We start from the raw sequence: 18,019 nt of genomic DNA on the forward strand, positions 1-18,019 counted from the left end.
ACTCGGCGATGCGCCGCAGAGGTGCCCGACGGTCGATACGGCCGACGAGCAACCCCGCGGCGAGGGGGCAGTGACGGGGAAGTGAAGTTTCTTCACTCCCCCCGTCACCCGGCTGCATTGAAGTGCAGGCAAATATGGACGAGATCGTCCATATTGGCCTGCATGCACAGCCGACGGGAGACCAGCGATGAACGAGCGCGGGGACGCGCATCGTTCATTGCTGGAGCCTCCACACTGAAAGATATGAACGAGTTCTCGTTCATTTATGAACGAGATGGTTCATATCTTTCAAAAAATCGGCCAGTGTGTAGGGCCTATAAGAGACTAGTATTAAGTCCACGTACGCCCATCCGAAGTCCAGTTTAATTCCTAATAAGGAATTCCCCCACACACAACTTTAAACAATGGAAACTTAGGAAAATTGTATACTTTATTATAATCAAGGACACATGGTTAAAAGCACGAGTCAGGCCTCATCACGAGGATGTATTGGCTAAATATCTCTTGGTTGTCTTTGCCAATTGTCCTAATATTTGATAACACTGTACTCAAGATGCATGAAATCATATGGGAGTGTTATAAGAATGGGGCGTAACTGTATGTTATAAAAATCATTGTATTGACATGTTTCTGTGTTGATTCATTTTGACCCAGGCTAAGAGAATGTAGTCTCTAGACCTGTATATGGGCGTGGTCCTTAAAAATAAATATTCACTTGCTTTTCTAAATCTGACTTCCATATAGTAATTTACTTAACATTAACTCGAACAACAACAACATGGTTATAGTATTTAACTATATATATATATATATATATATATATATATATATATATATTTATATTGCAATGGGCACTGTATCAACTACACAGGATGAACTGCTGTATAACATGACTGATGAAGAGAGGTATACTGGAGAGCTTCAGCTGCCACCTGTGACCCTGAGGAAATGGCCGCTGAGCGCCTCTGAAAGGGAGGAGCAGCTCAAAGGCGGGAAACCGATGTGGAGACTCGCTCTGAGCCGGGGAAGCGGGCGCTGGGGTAGCGTACCTCCCTTATGCTGACTTTAACCCCCGGGGAGCCTGGCTGTAGAATATACCCAGCTACCAGGTACAATATTGCTCCTGTGGGCCTAGTAGGGTCGTGGATGGACCGGCGCCCACACCTGTGCCTCTGGTCCATCTCCGCAACCAGAGGAGAGACCACACTAAAAGACGCCGGTCTCCGCTTGCACGGAGACCCGCCTTACCTGTCCCCCCACTGGCTGGCGATGGTTTCCGAAAAGCTTTGCTAGCGTGAGCCTTGTCCGGCGCCCGTCGAGATTACAAGACCAGTTACTGGTGTTGCTGCGCCGGGTGGGGAGTTGTAGGAGCAGCAGCGCTGGCATCCGCTGGACAGCCAAGTGCTGCTGCTCTGAAGTAAAAATAAATTAAAGTAAAGCTTGGGGTTGCATAGATGCAACCACTCTGGCGAATGGTGCATCCGGCACCAGAGAAAAATTGGAGTCATTTGGCCAGTGGGTGGGGTATAGGAAGAGAGGACCGAAGCATCCTGGGACCTTAAAAGCCTTTGATGCCTAGATCTTCTCCGCAGCTCTACAACCTGATTGTTCCTGTGAATCAGCATGGACCCCGAAGAAGAGATATAATGACTTTTACAATAGATTGCTGCAACTCTCTTTCATATCTTTGATACGGTTTTCATCTTGTGTGAATTCTCTGATGTGCAGCAACAGCTGATTTTTTTGTAAAACATTTCCCACATTCGGAACATGAAATTTGCTTTTCACCTATGTGAATTTTCTGATGTTTAAGAAGAGGCGACTTATATGGGAAACATTTCCCACAGTCAGAGCATGAAAATGGCTTCTTACCTATGTGAATTTTCTGATGTTTAAGAAGAGGCGATTTACATGGAAAACATTTCCCACAGTCAGAGCATGAAAATGGCTTCTCACCTGTGTGAATTCTCTGATGTATGACAAGATCTGATTTCTTTATAAAACATTTTCCGCATTCAGTGCACGGAAACGGCCTCTCACCTGTGTGAATTCTCTGATGTGTAACAAGAGTTGATTTATATGTAAAAAATTTCCCACACTCAGAACACAGAAACGGCTTCTCACCTGTGTGACTTCTGTGATGTACAGTAAGATGTGATTTAAGTGAAAAACATTTCCCACACTCAGAGCATGGAAATGGTTTCTCACCTGTGTGACTTCTGTGATGTACAATAAGATGTGATTTCTGATTAAACCATTTCCCACATTCAGAGCATGAAAATGGACTCTCACCTGTGTGAAGTCTCTGATGTATAAGAAGACCCGATTTCTTTGTAAACCATTTCCCACATTCAGAGCATGAAAATGGACTCTCACCTGTGTGAAGTTTCTGATGTATAAGAAGACCCGATTTCTGTGTAAACCATTTCCCACATTCAGAGCATGAAAATGGACTCTCACCTGTGTGAAGTCTCTGATGTGTAATAAGACTTGATTTACGTGTAAAACATTTCCCACACTCAGAGCATGGGTATTGTTTCTTACATGTGCGCTTCTTCTGTCTAATACAGACTGACTGATTATTAACACTTTTAACAAATTCAGAAGAGGGAAAAACTGTAGCATCTATAGGAGCTGCACTATGTGTAGAAACATCTGAATTAATGGGACACTCCTCATAGTTAGAGGGATCAGATGATATATCTGCACTGTGAGGTACTGGATGTATAATTGGGGTAATGGGGTTCTCCCCTGCAGAATCTCGTGTGATGTTCTTTTCTAATTTCAAATCTGGAAACAGAGTTAGATGTTCCTCCGAGGTATTCCTGCCCATCGGTCCATCTGCTGGAAGAGAGAGATATGGAAATAAATCTTTTTTTATTATATATAAATACAACTGTTGAATAAGTCAAACATTAGCTTGAAATGCAACACAATCACGTCACCAAGCATATTGCATGGACCCAAACGCAGACATTGGTGAGTAACAGTTCCTGAGCCTACACACTGGCCAGCTGGCATCATAGGACAGGAAGCGTCATTAGTCAGGTGCCAACCATAATGGCCTCACCCCCATACACACTGGGAACTGAATAGAAATGAGCAAAATTAGCAAAAGGTCCTAGTCCAATGAAGATCTACAGATGGACACATAGGGCCCCAATCAGCGTTGCACGTAATGCCTACCACAAATGGAAATCTCATATGGACAACAGCCAGTATTCCGAGTTGGACACGTCTTGTGAATGCTCTGCCACCAGCTCTCCACTGGCTAAAGCGGCCACCACCACCAGGAATGACACTCACACCTACCGTGTGCTAGGTGGAACACATCTGACTGATAATGGCGTGGAATGGGCGTACACAGGGCCTGATTCAGAAAAGGACTGGAGTTCAATGATACATGCAAGCAGCCCTGACTTTCCATCCGATCCCTAAGAGGGTCATGCAGGACACATCTCAGTAGAAGCGATGCCTCCCGCATGTAGCTGCGATCCCAGCACTGAGACCGGCGTCGCAACCTGGGATCCAACATCACGACCATCAGTCATGGTGTTACCCGCAGGCGGCCAGCTGAGTAAGCCTCAGCGTGCAGAACTGGCCAACGGAAAAGAGGATTTTGGTACTTACCAGATAAATCCTTTTCTTTGACTCCACGGGGGGCACTGGAGAACTCTTGGGATATGGATGGGGCGTTAGCAGGGATAGGCACATTTACATATTTAAATGTGTAACCCTCCTTACCCTCCACACTCTCAAGATGCATCAGTGTTTTTTTATTGAGCCAAATAGAAGCGAAAGAGAGAATGAACAATGGAGAATTACCTATAACATTATAAAATAACGAACAACTAGAAAGTTGAAACAACAACAGAAAAGAATCACTTTAAACAACCAGGTGATAATGTGTACTATAAGATATACTGAACCTACTCCATAGGGGGCTCTGGGTGGACGTCCAGTGCCCCCTATGGATTCAAAGGATTTATCTGGTAAGTACCAAAATCCTATTTTCTTTTTCGTCCACTAGGGGTCCCTGGAGTACTCTTGAGACATACCAAAGTTTCTCCCTTGGGCGGGAGAGCTGGTTGGCACCTGTTACAGTAAACGGCCAAAGCTAGATGCTGATGCCGCAGAATTACAAATTTGTAAAAGCGCACAAACGTGTGCACTGATGACCATGTAGCTGCAGGGAAAAGTTGTGTTGTGGAAAGCCCGCGTACTGCTGCCCATGACGTTCCACAGAACGCGTGGAATGTGCTGAAACCGATGCAGGCGGTTGTAGACTAGCATGAAATTAAGCTTGATGAAAGTTCAGCTGAATCCCTCTAGCCAAGGTCTGTTTGGAAGCTGGCCAGCCTATCTTGACTGCATCATAGAGAACAAGCAATATATCTGTTTGACGTACTGTTAATGTATGAGCTACATAAATGCGAAGCCTACAAACTACACCTAAAGTAGCTGGAGTTCCTGAACCTTCTGAAAAACAGGAACTACGACTGGTTGTGAAAAGAAGATACTACCTTTTGTAGGAAAGCAGAATTTGTTCAAAGTTCCACTCCGTCATCAAAAAACACCAGATACGATGGTTTGCATGACAACGCACCAAGGGGGTAATTCCAAGTTGATCGCAGCAGGAACATTTTTAGCAGTTGGGCAAAACCATGTGCACTGCACGGGGGGCATATATAACATGTGCAGAGAGAGTTAGATTTTGGTGTGGTGTGTTCAATCTGCAATCTAAATTGCAGTGTAAAAATAAAGCAGCCAGTATTTACCCTGCACAGAAACAAAATAACCCTCCCAAATCTAACTCTCTCTGCACATATTATATCTGCCCCCCCCCCCCCCTGCAGTGCACATGGTTTTGCCCAACTGCTAAAAAATTTCCTGCTGTGATCAACTTGGGATTACCCCCCAAATTCAAAAACATGCCCTGCCAATGCTAAGGCTAATAGAAAAGTTAGAAACCCAACATCCATTTGTCATGGTTAAAAAATTGAGGACTGCAAAAAATCTAAAACTAGATCCAAGTCCCATGGAGCTGTAGGTGGTATAAACAGAGGTTGAACTCTAAGGACTCCTTGCAGGAACGCATGCACGGTAGGCACAAGAGCCAAACGGCGTTGAAAGAAATCTGACAAAGCAGAAACCTGCACCTTTAGTGTCGCCAAACGTAGTCCTCCATCTAACCCCATCTGTAAAAATAGCAAAAGACGGGATAACCTGAAAGAAGACATTGGAAACTGCAGAGAATCACAGCAACCAATATAAGCTCGCTAAATCCTGACCCGCTGTAACTGCCTTCCTAGCACGTAACATGGTTGGTATAACAGACTCTAGAATGCCCTCTTGTCTTAAGAGAATGGTTTCAACAACCACCCCATCAAACACAGCCGTGCTAAAATCGGGGTAAAGAAACGGACCCTGTTGCAGAAGGTCTGGATGTAGCGGAAGCGGCTACAGATGGTCTGTGAGTAGTAAGTGGAGATCTGAGAAACATTCTCTTCGAGGCCAATGAGGCGCCACTAGTATGACAGTGGTGGACTCTCTTTTGATTCGCTTTAGCAGCCGAGGAAGCAGCCAAAATGGTGGAAATAGATACACGAGGCTGTACGGCAACGCTATTGTGAGAGCATCCACTGCCACTGCCTTTGGATCTCTTGTTCTGGACACATACTTGGGTGTCTGATGATTTTGTTGAGATGCCATGAGATCCATGTGCAGGTAACCCTACCGCTGGACTAACATCTGGAACCCTTCTGGATGTAAGGCCCATTGTCCTGAAAGACAATCCTGATGACTGAGATAATCTGCTTCCAAGTTGTCCACTTATGGAATGAACATTGCCGACAATCTCACTTGGTGATGATCGGCCCAAAACAGGATTCGATAACTTCTCGCATGGCCATGCGACTTTAATTCCCTTGTTTGTTGTATGCACCATCGGTGTTTCTCCATCGATACTCATCACCATCAGTGTTCTGCCATCGATCTCCAGCTACATAGGTATTCAGCCATCAATCTCCAGCTTCATCATCTTCAGTATCACTTCAACCTCTGTGCACCTGTGTCAATAAACTTTGTTTTCTCAAAACTCTGTTGTTGTGGTCACGCCTTCAGGCTACTGGTTCTTGGACCTTCTGTATGTCCAGGAGCCCTATCCTTCCTCCACGCTTTACATACACGCCAGCCCCTACACCTGAGGCTTCCCCAGGTCAGCCTCAGCCTTCAGTTGTGACAGTAAGCACTGACCTAATGGATCGGGCCGGAGACCAGGTCCAAATGACCAATCTGATGCAACAACTTGCAGCCTGTTTAGACCATTAGGAGGCTGCACAGGGTCAAGCGATTTTCTGTCTCCAGGACCTCTCCTCCCGGCTGGATGGAATTCAAGTAACCCTCCATGGTTCAGGGGCGTCCAGTGTTCTGACTACAGCACCTACTGAATGCTTTAGCCTTCCAGTTCAAGACAATGCATCTCCTCACCAGTCAAAAATGTCCCTGGTTAACTCCATTTCTGTTCCTACGAGTGATTTCCAAGCATCAAGTACACAGCAAAAAGGAGAAAAAGGTTTGATGGCGCTGAGCAGAACTGTGTATGTTTACACCTAGGAATTAGCTGCCGCCTGGTGATGAGGTAGCCGGCCTACTCAAACAAAGTAAATACAAAGAATTACCAGGTCAGCGCTTAATTCCAATGATGTACCCAAGAAACATATAAAACACTTTATTAAACAGCACAAAAAAAAACACAAAACAACAATTTAAATGATATTACGACCACAAAATAATGATCATGTAAAAATGAGGTATCTGATACCTCTAGATAGACAATAATATACACTGATTGTAAACAGTAGAAGGCAGTCGCAAAACCTTATTTAAAAATGACCCTCAGATTGATTTTATCCGTATTGGAAAAATTGCCCATAATGTGAACACCGAAGAGTCTTACACGGCCGTGTATGTAAGTGTCCTCAATTATTGCAGATTTAATCACAGCTGACAAGTGTTCATCAACTAAGTCATCCACTGGATATGTAAACGGTGCAAAGATTCCAATGATGCACCCAAAAAACATATAAAACACGTTTCTCCGCACCCCAGGCAGCTTCTTCAAGAGGAACACTCTGCCTCTTGAAGAAGCCGCCTGGGGTGTGGAGAAACGCGTTGAGGGTACAGAGGGAAGGAGTCGTTAATACCCTAACTGCCCATAAGAACACAATTTTGTCCTCTTAACAGCTGAACCTAGCATTGCCGGCAATTGCTTATCGATCACGAGACTGCATCAGCCATCCTTCTCCACTGCACTGGGAACGCCTTACACTCTGCCCTGCCGAGCATTACTTCAATTGTGCTGGGGGTGTTGAACGGCAGACCGGCATCTCTATCTGTGCCGGATAGTGGAGAGCGGCTTTCTGCTTTACTACGCCGCTGATGGATCGTGCCGCTGACTGATGTCTCACCCGTGCACAGGGTGATATAGAGTGGCATTACACAACATATAAGGTGCAGCAAGGACGGTTCTATTTACACTGTGAGTAGCAGTTATTATACAACTCCATATCTTTGCACCGTTTACATATCCAGTGGATGACTTAGTTGATGAACACTTGTCAGCTGTGATTAAATCTGCAATAATTGAGGACATTTACATACACGGTCGTGTTAAACTCTTCAGTGTTCACATTAAGGGCAATTGTTCCAATACGGATAAAATCAATCTGAGGGTCATTTTTATATAAGGTTTTGCGACTGCCTTCTACTGTTTACAATCAGTGTATATTATTGTCTATCTAGAGGTATCAGATACCTCATTTTTACATGATCATTATTTTGTGGTCTTAATATCTTTTAAATTGTTGTATGTTTTTTTTAGTGCCGTTTAATAAAGTGTTTTATATGTTTCTTGGGTACATCATTGGAATTAAGCGCTGACCTGGTAATTCTTTGTATTTATCAAGTACACAGAACTCATCCAAAGCTCCATTACCTATCTACTTCGATGGAGATCTGGAACAATATCATGCATTGGTGAATCAATACCTTGCCTTGATGGAGTCTAAATTGTCATCTTATATTACTCCTGTCAATATTGTAAAATACCTTTTTCCTGTCTTTTAGAGGAGAGGCTCCAGAATGGGCTAATTCACTTATTGAGTCAAAGGATCCTATACTTCAGGACCTATCGACCTTCAGTGACGCTGTAATTAAATTTACTCCAATTGTGAATTCAACTTCTCCAAAGAGGGTCTCTAGTTCTCTACCCTCATCCAAGCACCATCCATCTCATTCTCCTGGGAATAATTCTAACGTTCTTACTCATTGGCATCAGGATGTTCTGGCTGCCATGCCAGAAGTTGAGAGCGATTCACAAATTAAATTTGGTACTCCTCTTCAGGTATCTGATTCAAGAGAACTCTGACATTTTTGTGAAAGACATTCCTGTTGAGGGGATGATCTCTTCTGTCCATCATTCCCGGTCCTTACGGTTCCCTGTCGCTTATAAATTTTTATATTTAAGGACTCTCAATCAACTTCACCCTTGTAGTACCTTGTGTATGTGTGGGAGCAATGGCGCACAGCGCGACCGCTGCGCGGTACCTCACGAAGATCTGACGTCTTCTGCCGCCTCACCCGGCTTCTATCTTCCGGCTCTGTGAGGAGGACGGCGGCGCGGCTCCGGGAACGAACAGCTAGACGACACCAGTGTTCAGACCCTCTAGAGCTAATGGTGTCCAGTAGCCTAAGAAGCAGAGCCCATCAGTCTAGGAAAGTGGGTGTGCTTCTCTCCCCTCAGTCCCACGAAGCAGAGAGCCTGTTGCCAGCAGGTCTACCTGAACATAAAAAACCTAACAAAGTCTATTTTGTAGAGAAACTCGGTAGAGCTCCCCTAGTGTGTGACCAGTCTCCTCTGGGCACAGGATCTAACTGGAGTCTGGAGGAGGGGCATAGAGGGAGGAGCCAGTTCACACCCATTTAAAAAAAGTCTTAAAGTGCCCATGTCTCCTGCGGAGCCCGTCTATACCCCATGGTCCTTACGGAGTCCCCAGCATCCTCTAGGACGTAAGAGAAATAGGGGCTAATGGCTCCTGATGTATGAGATACACCAGAGAGTGTGGAGAGGAGACCGGTCAGATCTCTGGGCTGGTAACACACAGTGACATGAAGTGAGGACGAGAGCAGGAATATAATAGGAGCTGATGGCTCCTGACTCCCCCCACTTGGCAGATACATTTCCATCATTAGTCTGTACTGACATAGGAGGGTGTAGGATAAGAGAATGCTGGAGTGACTGAGCAATGAGAATATGTGATTGTTATGTAATAAGTGTTTATTACTCACCAGTGCTGCAAGTATGGCGGTAAGGGACGATAATGCGCACCGGTAAGAAATTTCCAGCCAGTACGCAGTAACGCCGGGCTGACAGCGGTGCTTGCAGCCCGCTGCAGTGCTGTGCGTGTAAGGGAAGGAAAGCGGACAGCGTGCACCTCTCCTGTGTCCCTCAGTGATCATTCAGTCTACTCTCCGGTGGCAGCGTGTGCCTCTCAAATGAGGCGTCGGTTCGTGAGCCAATCAGAGCTCGCGGACCGGCAGCTGCTGCTCCCGATTCAGAACTCGCGAACCGGCAGCCAATCCGGAGCCGCAGCTGCCAGTCCGTGAGCTCTGATTGGCTCATGAACCGGCGCCTCATTTGAGAGACACGCCGCCGCCGGAGAGTAGACTGGATGAACACTGAGGGGCAGGAGCGGTGCAGGCTGCGCTCTCCTCCCCTCACACAGTAGAGGTGAACGGGGGGGGGGAAGGTGTATTTGGCACTGTGGGGACATATCTGGCACTATGGGGACATATGTGTATCTGCACTAAGGGAGCATTTGGCACTATGGGGGCATATGTGGCACTGGGGGCATGTGTGTACCTTGCACTGGGGGGGCATATATGTATCTGGGACGGTGGGGGCATATCTGGCACTGTGGGGGCATATGTGTATGTGCCACTATTGGGGGCATATGTATATTTGGCATTGCGCTATTGTGGTCATGTGTATCTGCCCCCCCATATGTGTATCTGCCCCCCCATATGTGTATCACGCTCCATTTTCATTGGCCACACCCATTTTTTGGCACAGCACACACAGTACCGCTAACACATTTTTTCTACTTGCACCACTGTTACTCACCTGAGCTGATAATTGTAGGGATTTCTTCCTCCTTATACTGCTGATCACCTCTCACATACGTCTCTTCTCCATTTATATCAGTCACATTTGTCTCTTCTCCTTCTTCTGTATGTATTGCCATATTATCCATCACATCCGTCTCTTCTCCCTTTATATCAGTCACATTTGTCTCTTCTCCTTCTTCTGTATGTATTGCCATATTATCCATCACATCCGTCTCTTCTCCCTTTATATCAGTCACATTTGTCTCTTCTTCTCCTTCTGTACGAATTGCCATATTATCTATCACATACGTCTCTTCTTCTCCCTCTGTATCTTCTGCCATATTATCCATCACATCCGTCTCTTCTCCCTTTATATCAGTCACATTTGTCTCTTCTCCTCCTTCTGTATGTATTGCCATATTATCTATCACATACGTCTCTTCTTCTCCCTCTATATCGTCTGCACTATTATCAGTCAGAAATTCATTCTAAATAACCGACAAATAAAATAAAAAAAAAACGAGATATATGGTAAGAACTTACCTTTTTTAAATCTCTTTCTGCGAGGTACACTGGGCTCCACAAGGATAGACATTGGGGTGTAGAGTAGGATCTTGATTCGAGGCACCAACAGGCTCAAAAGCTTTGACTGTTCCCAAGATGCATAGCGCCGCCTCCTCTATAACCCCGCCTCCCTGCACAGGAGCAGTTTTTAGTTAACCAGTCCAATGCAGTAGCAGGTAAGAGAGACGACAACAGTTAGTAGCCACATATACCACACTCTCACGACGGGAGAAGTGTCAGCGGCTAATGCCATACCAACCCAAAGAAGCTAAGTGCGTCAGGATGGGCAACTTGTGGAGCCCTGTGTACCTCGCAGAAAGAGATTTAACAAAGGTAAGTTCTCACCATAAATCTTGTTTTCTGCTGCGGGGTACACTGGGCTCCACAAGGATAGACATTGGGGATGTCCTAAAGCAGTTCCTTATGGGAGGGGACGCACTGTAGCGGGCACAAGAACCCAGCGTCCAAAGGAAGCATCCTGGGAAGCGGCAGTATCGAAGGCATAGAACCTTATGAACGTGTTCACTGAGGACCACTTAGCCGCCTTGCACAATTGTTCAAAGGTCGCACCACAGCGGGTCGCCCAAGAAGGTCCAACGGACCGAAAGAATGGGCCGTAATGTGAGCAGGAGCCGACAGACCAGCCCTCACATAAGCATGTGCAATAACCATTCTAATCCACCTGGCCAAAGTCTGCTTGTGAGCAGGCCAGCCCCGTTTGTGAAACCCAAACAGAACAAAGAGAGAATCAGATTTCCTGCAGTTCTCTTCACATAGATACGGAGAACCCGTACCACATCCAAAGACCGCTCTTTGGGAGACAAATCAGGAGACAAGTGCCGGAACCACAATCTCCTGATTAAGGTGGAACGAAGTAATCACCGTAGGTAAATATCCGAGACGAGTACTAAGAACCGCCCGGTCACGGTGAAATATCAGATATGGGGAACTACAAGACAAGGCACCCAAATCCGACACTCTTCTAGCGGAGGGAATAGCCAGCAGAAACACCACCTTATGGGAAAGCCACTCAAGATCAGCTGAACCAAGAGGTTCAAACGGAGACTCTTGCAACGCCTCCAGAACCACCGACAAGTCCCAAGGAGCCACAGGCGGGACGTAAGCACATCAGGTAAGGTCGCAATGTTTCTCTGAAACCACACCGACAAGACAGAAATATGAACCTTGAGGGAGGCCAGACGCAGGCCTAAGTCCAGGCCCTGCTGAAGAAAAGCCAAAAGAGGGCTGGGTGTTGTGGAAGTAGAATTGAACGCTCTGAAGAGAGGCCCTGAAGGTCTGAGAACCAGTGCCGTCTGGGCCACGCTGAAGCTATGAGAAGCAGGATTCCTCCTTCTTGCTTGAACTTCCGAATTACCCTGGGCAGAAGTGACACCGGTGGAAACACATACGGCAGCTGAAACTTCCATGACCCCGCCAGCGCATCCACGAATGCTGCTTGAGGATCCTTTGTCCTTGCTCCGAAGACCGGAACCTTGTGATTATGTCGAGATGCCATCAGATCCACGTCTGGAAGGCCCCACCTTTCCACTAGGAGTTTAAATACTTCTGGATAGAGGCCCCACTCTCCGGCGTGTACGGCCTGACGACTGAGAAAGTCCGCTTCCCAATTCAGGACTCTCGGAATGAATATCGCCGATATGGCCGGTAGATGGCATTCCGCCCATTGAAGAATCCGTGAGACTTCCTTCATTGCCAAGCGGCTTCGAGTGCTGCCTTGATGATTTATGTAAGTCACTGTGGTAGTGTTGTCCAACTGTACTTGAACAGGACAGTTCTGAATTAAATGCTGGGCCAGGTTCAATGAGTTGAAGACCGCCCGCAATTCCAGAATGTTGATCGGGAGGAAAGACTCCTCCTTGGTCCACCGACCCTGAAGGGAGTGCTGCTCCAACACCGCGCCCCAACCCCTTAGACTGGCATCTGTCGTCAACAGGACCCAGTCGGATATCCAGAAGGGACGGCCCCTGCACAATCGTTGGTCCTGGAGCCACCAGTACAACGACAGACGGACCTCCGGAGTCAATGAGATCATGCGAGACCTGATCCGGTGAGGCAGGCCGTCCCACTTGGCCAGAATCAGCCTCTGGAGGGGGCGAGAATGGAATCGAGCATACTCCACCATGTCGAATGCTGACACAATGAGGCCCAGCACCTGCATCGCCGAATGTATCGACACTTGCGGACGAGAGTGGAAGCAACGAATCCTGTCCTGAAGCTTCAGGACTTTCTCCTGAGACAAGAACAACTGCTGGTTTTGAGTGTCCAATAGCGCTCCCAGGTGCACCATGCTCTGAGCAGGGACCAGGGAGGATTTCTTCCAGTTGATGAGCCACCCGTGGGCTTGCAGAAACCGGACAGTCACCGCCATAACTTTGGTTAAGACTCGCGGAGCCGTGGTTAAACCAAAATGTAACGCCCGAAACTGGTAATGGAATTTGCCAACCGCAAACCTCAGGTATTACTGATGCAACACCGCTATAGGAATATGCAGGTAAGCATCCTGTATATCCAGGGAGACCATATAATCCCCAGGTTCCAAGGCCAGAATGATAGAGCGAAGGGTTTCCATACGGAACTTGGAGACTCTCACAAACTTGTTCAATGCCTTAAGGTTGAGAATGGGCCGGGAGGACCCATTCGGTTTCGGGACTAGAAACAGCGGAGAATAGTACCACTGGCCTCTCTGAGCAAGAGGCACCTGAACTACCACTCCTGTGTCCAGGAGAGTCTGTACCACCGAATGAAGAGTCTTTGCCTTTGTCTGGTCCAGATGGATGTCTGTCAGGCAAAATCGATGAGGGGGATAGTTTTTGAAGGCTATGGCGTAACCTCGAGTGACGACTTCCTGTACCCAGGCATCTGAAGTTGTCTTCAACCATTCCTGGGTAAACCCTAGAAGCCGGCCCCCCACCCTGGGGTCCCCCAGGGGGAGGCCCGCCCTGTCATGCAGCAGGCTTATCGGTCTTGGAAGCTGGCTGACTGGGAGCCCAGGCTCTTTTGGGCTTTGGCTTACCAGGTTTGGAAGTGCGGGCCTGTGTGTGGTACGCATGACCTTTTGCTTTACCTGAAGGACGAAAGGAAGTACTTTTAGCCTTCCTCACAGAAGGAGCAGTACTTGGCAGACAGGCTGTTTTGGCAGTAGCCAAATCAGCTACTATCTTAATTAAGTCCTCCCCGAACAGGATATCTTCCTTAAAAGGGAGTACCGCCAGGGTTTTTCTAGAATCCAGAGCCACAGACCAGGATCTCAGCCACAATATCCGGCGAACCAGGACTGACGTAGTAGAAGCCTTGGCTGCCAGAACACCGGCATCAGAAGCCGCCTCTTTAATATATCGAGAAGCTTTGACAATATATGACAAACATTGCCTAGCATGGTCAGAAGAGATTTCAGCTTCCAACTCTTGGGCCCACGCTTCAATAGCTTCTGCTGCCCATGTCGCTGCAATAGTGCGCCTTTGCGCAGAACCCGTGAGGGTGTAAATCGCTTTCAGACAACCCTCCACACGTTTATCCGTAGGCTCCTTCAGAGACGTGACGGTAGTGACAGGTAGAGCTGAGGGAACCACCATCCCTGCCACATGCGAGTCCACTGGAGGAGGTGTCTCCCAATTTTTAGACCGCTCTGGTGCGAGGGGATAGCGAGCCAGCATCTTCTTGTGAGGCACGAACTTCTTCCCTGGATTCTCCCAGGATTCGTGACGTATATCCACCAGGTGATCAGAATGAGGTAAAACTTGTTTAACCATCTTCCGACGCTTGAATCTATCTGGTTTCTTAGGAGGGACGGATGGCTCGGGATCATCCGTGATCTGTAAAATCACGGATGATAGCCTCCAATAGGTCAGGAACATCCACTTGTGAACCACCATCCCCATCAGTATTATCTGTGTCAGAATCTGTGGTGTCAGTGTAAGCGCCATCTTCATCAGACGGGGTGTCAGTGACAGCAGTGGATTGTGAGGAAGTAATGGCCCACTTAGAGGACCCCTTGGTCTTAGGCGAGCGAGGATCAGACTTCTTAGTAGTCAGTGACTGGTTAAATTTCTTCAATTGAGCGGACAAGTTATCTACCCACGGCGGATTAACCGCGGGGACCATATACGGTTGAACCGGCATGGGAGGTCCCATAGGGGGCGTTAGTTTAGTAACTAGCGTATACAGAAGTGTGGAGAAAGTAGCCCAGGGTGGGTCATTATGGACCCCCGTTGCCACAGTCCCACTGGGGGGCAAGGAGCCTCCAGAACCAGAGCCCTCAGCTGCTATATTTTCCTCAAAGGTACCTGTGGCTTCAGCAACACTGCTAGTGTGTTCAGCCCCAGAATTGTTACCTTTAGAAGCAGACATGTTATAATTTGCAATATAAGGTAACACAGTACAATTGTCAGCAGCACAATACCTGACCCAAACCCCTGCGTATATCAACAGGGGTACAGGAGAGATATGGTTGACTAAAATCAGAGAAAAAATAAGATTTTACTCACCGGTAAATCTATTTCTCGTAGTCCGTAGTGGATGCTGGGGACTCCGTAAAGGACCATGGGGAATAGCGGCTCCGCAGGAGACTGGGCACATCTAAGAAAGCTTTAGGACTACCTGGTGTGCACTGGCTCCTCCCCCTATGACCCTCCTCCAGACCTCAGTTAGGATACTGTGCCTTGAAGAGCTGACACAATAGGGAAGGATTTTGAATCCCGGGTAAGACTCATACCAGCCACACCAATCACACCGTATAACTCGTGATACTATACCCAGTTAACAGTATGAACATAACAGAGCCTCTCAACAGATGGCTCAACAATAACCCTTTTAGTTAGCAATAACTATATACAAGTAATGCAGACAACCCGCACTTGGGACGGGCGCCCAGCATCCACTACGGACTACAAGAAATAGATTTACCGGTGAGTAAAATCTTATTTTCTCTGACGTCCTAAGTGGATGCTGGGGACTCCGTAAGGACCATGGGGATTATACCAAAGCTCCCAAACGGGCGGGAGAGTGCGGATGACTCTGCAGCACCGAATGAGAGAACTCCAGGTCCTCCTCAGCCAGGGTATCAAATTTATAGAATTTTGCAAACGTGTTTGCCCCTGACCAAGTAGCAGCTCGGCAAAGTTGCAAAGCCGCCCAAGATGAACCCACCTTCCTTGTGGAATGGGCCTTTACAGATTTAGGATGCGGCAGTCCAGCCGCGGAATGCGCCAGCTGAATTGTGCTACAAATCCAGCGAGCAATAGTCTGCTTAGAAGCAGGAGCACCCATCTTGTTGGGTGCATACAGGATAAAGAGCGAGTCAGTTTTCCTGACTCCAGCTGTCCTGGAAACATACATTTTCAGGGCCCTGACTACGTCCAGTAACTTGGAATCCTCCAAGTCCCTAGTAGCCGCAGGCACTACAATAGGTTGGTTCAAGTGAAAAGCTGACACCACCTTAGGGAGAAACTGAGGACGAGTCCTCAATTCTGCCCTATCCATATGGAAAATCAAATAAGGGCTTTTACATGACAAAGCCGCAAAATTCTGATACACGCCTGGCCGAAGCCAAGGCCAATAACATGACCACTTCCCACGTGAGATATTTTAGATCCACGGTTTTCAGTGGTTCAAACCAATGTGATTTTAGGAAACTCAACACCACGTTGAGATCCCAAGGTGCCACTGGAGGCACAAAGGGGGGCTGAATATGCAGCACTCCTTTTACAAATGTCTGAACTTCAGGTAGTGAAGCTAGTTCCTACTGGAAGAAAATCGACAGAGCCGAGATCTGTACCTTAATGGAGCCTAATTTTAGGCCCATAGTCACTCCCGCCTGTAGGAAGTGTAGAAATCGACCCAGTTGAAATTCCTCTGTTGGGGCCTTTCTGGCCTCACACCAAGCCACATATTTTCGCCATATGCGGTGATAATGCTTAGCAGTTACATCTTTCCTGGCTTTAATCAGCGTAGGGATGACTTCTTCCGGAATGCCCTTTTCCTTTAGGATGCAGCGTTCAACCGCCATGCCGTCAAACGCAGCCGCTATAAGTCTTGGAACCGACAGGGCCCCTGCTGCAGCAGGTCCTGTCGGAGCGGCAGAGGCCATGGGTCCTCTGAAATTAACTCCTGAAGTTCCGGGTACCAAGACCTTCTTGGCCAATCCGGAACAACGAGTATCGTTCTTACTCCTCTTTTCCTTATTATCCTCAGCACCTTGGGTATGAGAGGAAGAGGAGGGAACACATAAACCGACCGGTACACCCACGGTGTCACTAGAGCGTCCACCGCTATCGCCTGAGGGTCCCTTGACCTGGCGCAATATCTTCCTAGTTTTTTGTTGAGGCGGGACGCCATCATGTCCACCTGTGGTCTTTCCCAACGGTTTACCAGCATTTGGAAGACTTCTGGATGAAGTCCCCACTCTCCCGGGTGGAGGTCGTGCCTGCTGAGGAAGTCTGCTTCCCAGTTGTCCACTCCCGGAATGAACACTGCTGTCAGTGCTAACACGTGATTTTCCGCCAATCGGAGAATCCTTGTGGCTTCTGCCATCGCCGCCCTGCTTCTTGTGCCGCCCTGTCGGTTTACATGGGCGACCGCCGTGATGTTGTCTGACTGGATCAGAACCGGTTGGTTTTGAAGCAGGGCCTTTGCCTGACTCAGGGCATTGTAAATAGCCCTCAATTCCAAAACATTTATGTGTAGGGAAGTCTCGTGACTTGTCCAAAGTCCTTGGAAGTTTCTTCCCAACGTGACTGCCCCCCAGCCTCGAAGGCTGGCATCCGTGGTCACCAGGACCCAGTCCTGTATGCCGAATCTGCGGCCTTCCACGAGATGAGCACTCTGCAGCCACCACAAGAGAGACACCCTGGTCCTTGGAGACAGGGTTATCAGCCGATGCATTTGAATATGCGATCCAGACCATTGATCCAAGAGGTCCCACTGAAATATTCTGGCATGGAACCTGCCGAATGGGATCGCTTCGTAGGAAGCTACAATCTTTCCCAGAACTCGTGTGCAGTGATGTACCGACACCTGTTTTGGTTTTAGGAGGCCTCTGACTAGAGATGACAGCTCCTTGGCTTTTTCCTCTGGGAGAAACACTTTTTTCTGGACTGTGTCTAGAATCAGTCCCAGGAACAGTAGGCGTGTCGCAGGAACCAGCTGTGACTTTGGAATATTCAGAATCCAACCATGCTGTCTTAGCACCTCCTGAGATAGTGCTACGCCCACTAACAACTGCTCTCTGGATCTCGCTTTTATCAGGAGATCGTCCAAGAATGGGATAATT

General features: G+C 47.6%; 1 protein-coding gene across 1 annotated transcript in view; it reads right to left on the reverse strand.

Annotated features, from left to right (window-relative positions):
- The window catches only part of LOC135057143 (uncharacterized), a 356,477-nt gene that overhangs the window by 127,585 nt on the left and 210,873 nt on the right, over positions 1-18,019 (reverse strand). The window contains exons 12-13 of the mRNA XM_063963040.1: positions 10,184-10,655; positions 1,702-2,844 (exon numbers count right to left, since the gene is read on the reverse strand). Of these exons, the coding sequence (XP_063819110.1) occupies positions 1,702-2,844; positions 10,184-10,655 (1,615 nt within the window). The remainder of the gene's footprint in view (positions 1-1,701; positions 2,845-10,183; positions 10,656-18,019) is intronic.

This window comes from Pseudophryne corroboree, chromosome 3 (assembly GCF_028390025.1).
Source record: "Pseudophryne corroboree isolate aPseCor3 chromosome 3, aPseCor3.hap2, whole genome shotgun sequence".
NCBI lineage: Eukaryota > Metazoa > Chordata > Amphibia > Anura > Myobatrachidae > Pseudophryne > Pseudophryne corroboree.